The sequence below is a fragment of the Micropterus dolomieu genome, linkage group LG14, assembly GCF_021292245.1.
Source record: "Micropterus dolomieu isolate WLL.071019.BEF.003 ecotype Adirondacks linkage group LG14, ASM2129224v1, whole genome shotgun sequence".
NCBI lineage: Eukaryota > Metazoa > Chordata > Actinopteri > Centrarchiformes > Centrarchidae > Micropterus > Micropterus dolomieu.
The window spans coordinates 25,043,620-25,053,590 of record NC_060163.1 but is presented as its reverse complement, the minus strand read 5'-3'; the positions used below and the strand labels follow the sequence as shown (position 1 = coordinate 25,053,590).

The 9,971-nt window shown below is 42.3% G+C and overlaps 1 protein-coding gene across 1 annotated transcript in view; it reads right to left on the bottom strand.

Annotated features, from left to right (window-relative positions):
* Positions 1 to 197: 197 nt before the first annotated feature.
* Positions 198 to 9,971, bottom strand: part of LOC123982842 — a 47,711-nt gene continuing 37,937 nt past the window's right edge. Inside the window, exons 9-13 of the mRNA XM_046068732.1 lie at positions 7,797 to 7,888; positions 3,168 to 3,361; positions 2,913 to 3,077; positions 2,659 to 2,774; positions 198 to 1,764 (exon numbers count right to left, since the gene is read on the bottom strand). Of these exons, the coding sequence (XP_045924688.1) occupies positions 212 to 1,764; positions 2,659 to 2,774; positions 2,913 to 3,077; positions 3,168 to 3,361; positions 7,797 to 7,888 (2,120 nt within the window). The 3' untranslated portion in view covers positions 198 to 211. The remainder of the gene's footprint in view (positions 1,765 to 2,658; positions 2,775 to 2,912; positions 3,078 to 3,167; positions 3,362 to 7,796; positions 7,889 to 9,971) is intronic.

Here is a 9,971-nt window from a genome sequence, read left to right as displayed (position 1 = left end):
ATAACCTGCGTGCAGTGTCTTTGGTTTCTTTTTTGTTCCCTCCATCACAGCCCTACAGTATGCTGCCACTGATGTTAAACATGGGGCATGCGCTCTAACAACTGAGCTAAACACACCCCACCAGAATACTTTTTTATACATATTTTAAAATATACAGTAGAGAAAGACTAAAAACAAAATACAGCAAAACACTGAAAGACGATGCAAACTTTTATTCTGTGTGGACTCTCATATGAGTCTTAAGATTTGCCTGCCTTTTAAATGTTTTACCACAAACGCCACAACCAAATGGTTTCTCTCCTGTGTGGACTCTCTTGTGTCTCTTCAGACTTCCCTGTTCTGTAAATCGTGTGCCACAAACATCACAGCTAAATGGTTTCTCACCTGTGTGGACTCTCGTGTGTGTCTTAAGATGTATCTGCTGGTTAAATTTCTTCCCACAAATATCACAGCCAAATGGTTTCTCTCCTGTGTGCACTCTCATGTGTGTCTTAAGATGTCCCTGTTCTATAAATTCCTTCCCACAAACATCACAGCCAAATGGTTTCTCTCCTGTGTGCACTCTCTTGTGTTTATTAAGATGTGGCTGCTGGTTAAATGTTTTACCACAAATACCACAGCCAAATGGTTTCTCTCCTGTGTGGACTCTCATGTGTTTCTTAAGATTTCCCTGTTCTGTAAATCTCATCCCACAAACGTCACAGCCAAATGGTTTCTCTCCTGTGTGGACTCTCATGTGTTTCTTAAGATTTCCCTGTTCTGCAAATCTCATCCCACAAACGTCACAGCCAAATGGTTTCTCTCCTGTGTGGACTCTCATGTGTGCCTTAAAATTTCCCTGGACTCTAAATCTCTTCCCACAAACATCACAGCCAAATGGTTTCTCTCCTGTGTGCACTCTCATGTGTTTATTAAGATGTGGCTGCTGGTTAAATCTCATCCCACAGACATCACAGCCAAATGGTTTCTCTCCTGTGTGGACTCTCAAGTGTGCCTTAAAATTTCCCTGGACTCTAAATCTCTTCCCACAAACATCACAGCCAAATGGTTTCTCTCCTGTGTGGACTCTCATCTGTGAATCTACATTTTTCTTATTATCCATATGGCTGTAGGATCTTTTTCCTGAATGACAGACCATGTGTCTCTGAAGAGACCTCTTGTGGTGATATTGTTTACCACATTCAAAGCAGCTAAAAGATTCTTTCCCAGCATTACATCCTGCATCACTTACAGGAGCTTCCTTATATTTCAGAGCATTTACACCTGACTCAGGTGCTCTGGTCTCCTTCCAACCATTGTCACTGTCTTCAGTTTCAGCTTCAGAATCTGACAAAGGTTCTTGCCAGTCATTTTCACTGACTTCAGTGTCTGAAGCTTTTTCATCAGTATCTGGTTGTAAATGACTATCTGGATCAAGGTTCCCAGCAGGTTCTGATCCTCCATCAGTTTCTGTTTTTATCTGCGTAGCTGAGCTGCTGGCTGAAGGCTCTGTCTCTCTGTTGTCCTCAGTTTGGCTTTGATGAAGCTGTGGAGACTGAGGTTTCTCTTCCTCATCTTCACTCTTCACAGTAACAGCAGTGAATGGGAACCTGGTGATATCAGCCTCCTCCAGTCCATTAAGCTGCTCTCCCTCCTGACTGATCCAGAGTTCCTCCTGTTCTTCTTTTATGTGTAGGAGCTCTGGGTCCTCCTGGTCCAGACTGGGGCTCCACTCAGTGGGAGTCTCTTCTTTAATCACCAACAGCTGCTGGACATCTGCAGGCACTGAAACACACAACAAAAAATGTTTGCAGACATTTTCTAGAAAACTAATAGAAAAGAGATACTGTATCAGAACTAATCTATAATGTAGAAGATGGATTTCCATAAACGTATCAGGATTTTTTTTGTTTTCCATTGAGGAAAAGTACCTGTACCTACTAACAGGTACTTTTTTTCTTATCACCTCGTCGAGGTTCCAAGCGAGCTGAGGCAATACTGAGCTGAGGCAAAATGTGATGTGAAAACATGGCAGACTACTGATTAGTCAGAGAGAATAGTCAGTACTCACTGTATCATCATTGCGCGCGCCTGACAGAGGCCAGCAGCAGAAAGTTTTGTATTTTAGTTTTGATACATTATTTCAACACTAAATCCAATTCTGAGACGTTTTGAGGTGAGAAATCAACTGTGTCAATTTCAAATATTGACAGTTTTACGAAAAGTGATGGCGGAACAAAAAATGCGCTTTAAAGTTTTTGGATTTGAGGAGCTCCGCAAGTGGCGGCGGGGCAAGCCTGCACCAACCCGCGGGAGGAGGTCGTGAGGCTGGCCAGCCGCCCGCTCACAGAGCCCTCTGCTCCCGCCGTCACACAGACTGCTGCAGCAACAACGGCAGAGGAAAACACAGCTGGAAAGTTTTCATACCGCTAATCTGTCTTTACATTCTGAGGAATGTTGAAACGTTTTAACTTAAATCAAGAGACAGTTGTATTATGGGTCGCTTGGGTGTTTCACACTGAACATGACGTCACAGCAGTTGTGTGTGGGGACGACCAGCTACATTAAGGGGTACTATCTCTGGGTACTATCTGCAATGGAAAACGGAGGACGACCAAGTTGAGTCGAATCGAGGCGTTGCGAGTTGAGCTGGTACTGGTAATGGAAAAACGGCATTACCTGTCTTCCTTCTAGGCATCCCCACTCCACTTGTGATTCTCCTCTTTACAGTCTGGATTGATTTCAGGGAGTATAACCCGTGTCTTCTGCTGTTTTTCTTGTACAGCCTTCTGAAACTGTACATAAAGTCCAACCATTCAATATCAGTTAGTCATTATAACAACTGATAACCTTTAGTGTATTATATATATAAATTTTTCACTTGCGCATAATACATTGATTGTAAATGGGAATATTTCAAGTGTAAAACGTACATCTCTTTGCCTTCTGCTGTTTTCACTGTTGTTCGGTTCCGGTTGAAGTTATAGTCCAGAGCAGCAAGCAGAACTCTTGCCTCATAAACTGGGGAAGTGAAAGTGAAGTGCTTTCTGGCATACATCAGTATATGTTTGTGGAAAGCCTCTAGGTCTGAGGTTGATCTGATTGAACACAAATTATATACAGAATTGAAAAAATAAGCACAAATAGTCATTATTTACATCTGTGTGAAACATGTAGCCACACTTTACCTGAAGCACAGGTATTTATGCACATCCTTCAGCCAGCGCTTATTGAGAACGATGTCCACTAAAGATTTGTGGCACCCAGAATCTTTCTGGATCCACACCTTTCCACATGTTGCTTCCAGGTGCCCATGTTGACACCTTCCCGTAGTCCAGGTGTGAATGTCACAGACATGGTGAATGATGCCAATCCATAGTGCCTGTGAAAAACAGAACAGCACTAAATAAAGCTCCTTCATATGGCGGAATTAACTTACTAAGAAAAACAATATATATATATGAAATGGTGTGCTTCTGTATTGGAACCGGTGTATAGGATTATTTTGTACATTCTTCGCACCACCTACTGGTGATTACACAAGCTGCTCTGAAGAGGAATGGAGCCAATGGTAAATATTCAAGGCGGGAAGTAAGACATATTGGACAAGAGTTCAGACAGACGTGCTTTAAAGGAAGTGAGGGTCTTTAGCTTGAGGGTTTTTTGTAACTCATTCTAGTCGTTGGCAGCGGAGCACTGGAAGGAGTGGCGACCGAAGGTGGTATGGGCTTTTGGGGTGACCAGAGAGATGTACCTGTTTGAGCACAGGCTGCAGATGGGTAATGATATAGAGTATACATATATACAGTGACCGTAGGTATAGGGGGGCTCTGCCTAGCAAGCACTTGTAAATAAGTTAGTACCAGTGAGTTAGGTGTCGAGTGTGTAATGACGGCCAGCCAACTAATGCGTAGAGTTCGCAGTAGTGGGTATTAAATGGGGCGCCGGTAACAAAACAGATGGCACTGTGGTAGACAACATCGAGTTTTTTCAGGAGAGAGTTTGAGGCAGATCTGTAGATGACATCACTGAAATCGGGCATGGGTAGAACAGTCATTCTTACCAAGGCAAGTTTGGCAGCACGAGTGAAGGAGGCCCTTTTGCGAAATAGGAAAATCGATTCTGGACTTAATTTTAGATTGAAGGTGGTTTATGTGGGGCTGGAAATAGAGGGAACTGTCTATCCAAACACCTAAGTATTTGTAAGTGTCCACATATTCTAATTCTGACCCATCTAGCGTTGTGATGCTAGTCAGACGAGCCGGTGTGGGAAGCGATCGTTGAAAAGCATGCAGTTAGTTTTACCAGAGTTTAGTAATAGATGGAGGTTTCGGAAGGAGTACTGAATGGAATTAAAGCTCTCCTGAAGGTTTGATAACACAGTGTCCAGTGAAGGGCCGGATGTATACAGGATGGTGTCGTCCGCATAGAGGTGGATCTGAGAGTAACCAACAGCAAGCGCAACATCATTGATATACTGTACAGAGAGAATACAGTCGAACCCTGCGGCACCCCCATAGACACAGCCATAGGTCCAAACAGCAGCCCCTCTGATGTAACACACTGGACCCTATCGGTGAAGTAGTTAGTGAACCAGGTGAGGCTCTATACTCACATACGTACTACGTACATACTAGACCTTGGGTGGGTCATCATAAGTGATGTATGCATTGGGGGTGTTCACAAAAACCAACTTGCCTTGCTCCATGTGAGAATCAGATACAAGTGAAAGACATCTATAGTATTGGAGGTAGTGGGAAGAACTTTCCTCGTCATAATCCCACTCAAAGTGGATCAGTTTTATCAGACAAAGATAATCTTGGAGAAACAGTCTTCTATACAACAGAGAATGACAACCTGCTCGCCCACTCTTGAGGATCTAACCTTCCTTCAGACCACCATCATCAAAGAAGTGGTGGGACTTTTACGTGGACGATGGTCTTCGATCATTCGCAACCGAAGCTGAGGCCATTGATGTTCTGCATCGGACACAGCAAATGTTGGCTGAGTCAAACATAATGCTGCACAAGATATCCTCAAAACAGGAGTGATGGATGCATTTCCTGCAGAGGACAATTTTCCCATGCAACGGAGCCTTGGGCTCAGCTGGAACATTATGTCCAACACCTTCACTTTTCATGTCCCTGGGAGTCAAAAGCCATTCACATGCAAAGGCATCCTTCAACAGTTAACAGTCTGTTCAAAGCACTGGGTTTCTTGGCTCCTGTCACTGTTGGAGGCAGACTGCTCCTGAGAGTTTTTGACCGAAGATACAGAGTGGGATACGTGTCCTCATAGATTGTGCAACACAAAAGCTATTCAGAAGAGCTGAAATGTATTAAATCAAACTGTCACCTTCCCAAGACCAGCCCGCTTCATAAACTTCAGCCAGTCATTGACAGTGAAAGCATGCTGAGAATAGGTGGACGCATCAGCCAAGCACAACCTGAAAGGCATGAAGCCCTTCCTCTGCCCGTCCGACACCATCATGAACATCTGAAACATCCATGCAGACACTTCACTGAAGGTGCAATCCATGCCAGTGGTCTGTAGATAGTGGGAGGGAAATGTCTCATCAGCAGCTGCATTCACAGGTGTGTCACATGCAAAAAGCTGCGAGAAAGAATGGAGCAACAACAAATGTCTGATCTACCTGTTGAACGTCCCCCCCCCCCCATTTTCTTATGCGAGTCTTGTTGGCGGAAAGTCATTGCGAGTCATACCAGTGGTGGCCAAGCCAGGAACAAAAGATGGTCAGTTTTGTTTACATGTATGTCCACACGTGCCATTCACATTGAGGTAATCGAAACCATGACGTCCTCAAGCCTCATAAATGCACACAGGAGGTTTTACTCCATCAGAGGCTATGCTAAGCAGCTCCTGTAAGACTGTGGGGCCAATTTTGTTGGAGCATTCCAGGAGCTGAAAATGGATTCACAAGGTCCTGGTGATTCAAGCATAGAAGACAAAAATGCAGAGTTTTCAACCCTCCACACTCCTCTCATATGGGTGGCGCTTGGGTGTGCATGATTGGAGTGGTACATCGCATCTGGAATCCATGCTCCTCCAAGTTGGACCTTCAAAACTCACAAATGAAGTCCTAGTCATCTTTATGGCAGAGGTCAGTGCCATTGTAAATGCCAGACTGTTAATCCCTGTATCCACTGACCCAGAGGGTCCCGTCATTCTAACCCCTTCCATGCTGCTGATGCAGAAAACGGATGCATCTCTTTCTCTAGCCAGTGAGTTCTCAAACGGAGATTTGCTCAAGAACCTACGGAACAGAGTTCAAGCCTTGGAACAGACTATCTGAGCACACTACAGAGTCGGCAGAAGTGGCAATCACAGAAATCCAATCTCAAAGAAGGAGACATAGTTCTGATGAAGGACAGTCGGGCAAAAAGAAACCATTGGCCAATGAGAATGATTGTAAAAGCCACTCCCAGTAAAGATGTAGTAGTAAGAAAGGTGGGAGTCAAAGTGACAAGAAATCTGACAGTCAAGAGATTCTCCAGACCCATCTCTGAGGGGTCCTGCTTTTCTCCCAGAAAGACAAGGAATACCCAACAGGCACTGCTTTACCTCACCAGCCTCTTCAGCAAGGGGATCCAGAACAGAGCAGCTGAGTTAGGTGACATTATAGCAATGGCGTGTGACACTGTCCACAGCTTTTTGAGGGCTTCACTGTAAGACTGCAGTCATACACCCATGGCAAAATTGAATAAGGTAGCAGCTAATCTTATGTACAGAGTTTGATTAAAAATGTGGGTTTAAAGGTATATAGTGTAATATTTCTTAATAGCCATGCGGGGAGTGTATTGGAAACAGTGTATAGGCTTATTTTGTATGTTTTTAGCACCAGCTACTGGTGATCCCTCTGAAGAGGAATGGAGCAAATGGTAAATAGTCAGGATGACAGGAAGTAGTGTTTAGGAACTTCCTTTTCCACATGGGCCCTTAGAAGGAGATTCACAGTTTAACAATCCTTGCAATCCTGTGCCTTAAAGTCCACCAAACAGCTTCATCCGTAAATCATCTACAATATACAGTTGTATTAATATGTTAATGTTATTATTTCTTGTGTTTGAGTATAGTATGTTGGATTATTAGCAAAAACTGGTGGATGTTAGTGTATTTTTGCATTGACATACCTACCTTCAGTACCTGTTGTGTTAGTATTCTTTCCCTAATAATGTACTAGAGACATTATTTAGTACATACAAGGTGCTTACCTGTTTGTATTTTGTGTCCTTTTTGAAGTTTTACAAATTACATATTTTCCTTCATTAAATCCTGCCAAAAACAACAACCTGCCTGTTCCTTGGAGAATGCAATGCCAGAGAATTTAATGTTAAGCTAGCTGTATAGCTGAAAACCACGTTGCCTACAACAACATTTATTGAGGACAACATAGCTTCCAAAAAACTGCTTGGTTGTGTCAGCTTTCTTACAACACCACCAAAACTGGTTTACGATTTCGTTATACCAGATGAGGAGTTTGACTTGTCATTATATCTTTGCTGCCTCCAGGAGCGAAAGAAAACATATATGGATATTAAACCCTTTTCCATGGAGGGCTGAGAGTAAGCAGATTTTAATCCCAAACAAAGATTAAACCAGATGATTTCAATGATTAACAAACCTTCAGCCTGAGCGGAGGGACCAAGCAGTGAATCAACTTTTGTTGTCGTTGATTGGAATGAAAACGTACCTACTCTCAGGAATGGCACATAGATAAATATCTCTAATGTGAGATATAGTTACTTCATGATGAATACATACTGTAGACAACAACATGAGCCACTTATTTAACTTACAGCAGCTATTCTTTTGACCAGGTTCTTGGCACCATGCCACATGTCCAGACAGTGATGAATTCCAAGATCCTTGTATCTGCCTTCGTCTGGGTCTGTGAAGTGGGGAAGCATTTATTATTACTACAATATTTCAATCATCCTCTTTAACTAGGACTGCACAGTTAATCTAATCAAAATTGCAATCACGATGTCACCCTGTGCGATTGCATAACCACCAAAGGGTGTGATTTAATTAACCAAAAAAGTGTGCTTTGTGTGCGACTCTCTTGTGTGTGAGTCTGCTCATTATCAACGCCCACACAGGACTCCACAGTGTGACCATTTCACTCGCATGTGCCCCTAAAAATAGATACTTGCTTGTTATGTAGTATACTGTGAAAATTATGAAATTATAATCAGTATAGTAACATAATATAATTAATATATTACACTAAAAGTATACTATTAAATTAACATTAGGCATTTTATTTAATATTATACTAATATATTCATTTATCCTAGTTATTCCTCCGGATTGTGGATAGTGCCTCGGCAGTGGACCACCTCCTCCTGAGAGCAACACATTCGCCTTGTTCTGTTTTACATCTGCTAAAGTTTTTGTTATAAATATTGTTCAATCATCTTGTTAACGTAAAGTGTGGTGTGGATTGTGTGGGTGCTGCTGATGTATTGTGTAGCCGCCCCTGGACAAAATGCAATTACAAATGTAAAATAAAAAAACAAGCTACCACACATTATTATTATTATTAATATTGATATCATCCATCTTGGGTTAATTAAACTTGCAGGCATGATCACACAATCATGACTGGGCCAAAATAGTCACGTGACACAGTCAGTTGGAAGACAATAAAATAAGTTTAATAAGGTGTAATATTTACAAAAAATTGGTCTACATCTTGCAGTATATTTGTATATTTGGCGACCCAGTTTAATATTTTGCAGAGAAACACAGAGAGAGAGGTTATCTGGTATTACGTTACAAGATGCGACATGGTGGACATTTTACATTACAAAGAGACAGTGAACGCACCAATGCAGATGCCATTCAAGACCACGTTGGTTTCAATCCACATGCGGCGCACCTGCTGCTATGAAAACGGAATAGCAGGTGAGTTTATTAAACATGGCGACTTTATAAAATGGCAACTTTATAACCATACTGCTGACGGAGAAAGTCAGAAGAAACCTACACCCCTACTAAACACTAAAGGCTAGCATGTTTAGGCTAACTCATCTGTCATCTGTCGTAATGCCGTTAGCGTTTTTTGCGTATTAAAAAAAAGTCAGGAGTAATGGTCTGTCACCATGTCAGTAAATAAAAACTACTGCTTGCACTCTGAGAAGAGATGGGGGTGTGTGTCTGTGTCCACTGTTTTATTTTGGTTTTTAAACTATACCTGGTAATTTATTAAAGGGGTGTGTGTTGAAGAGCATGGGAATGATTATTTTGTTTTTAACGTGGTATTAAATTAGGTATAGAATATCGTGAAATTTCACAGGTATCATATCGACTACAAAAGTTTTGGTATTGTGACATACATTCCTACTACTTACTCATAAGGGCTGCGATCTGTGCATTATTATCTATGCAGTTCTCCTCTTGCTTTATCTCTGATGTAAGCTTGTCCACAGCCTCGATAAAACCCTCCTTCTCCATGACGACAGAGTTGCAGGATGTCTGCTGCTTGTTGATGGTGGCAACATGAATGATCTCCTTAGTGTCATTCTCTGGTGAGTCATATGTGCCATCCTCTGAAAAAAGTAATAAAAATAAAATCCAAAAAATAATAATAACAGTTAGCTGCTTACATACAGTCACACTGCCTAATGTCTTCAATACTTGTATAACATGGTAAAGTTTCAGCTACGCACCTAGGACCACAACATCTTTTCCCTGAAGGCCACTGAGGGCCTCAGTCCTCCTCTCTTCCCAGAAGCTCTTCACTGTGTCCACACAGTAAGCGTCCTGAATGGACACGAAGGTGTTCTTCTTCACCATCCCCATGTTCATGAACTTGAACAAGAGGGCGACCTTCGCATAGTCGTTGCCAGACAACAAAATGTTGGTGGACAAGAGAAAATCTCCAGCTTGCGTCCCACACTTCATTACAGGCTGGGAATTCCACCTCCACAAGCTGTGTCCATTGGGACAGATCTGAAAGTCCAAGAAAA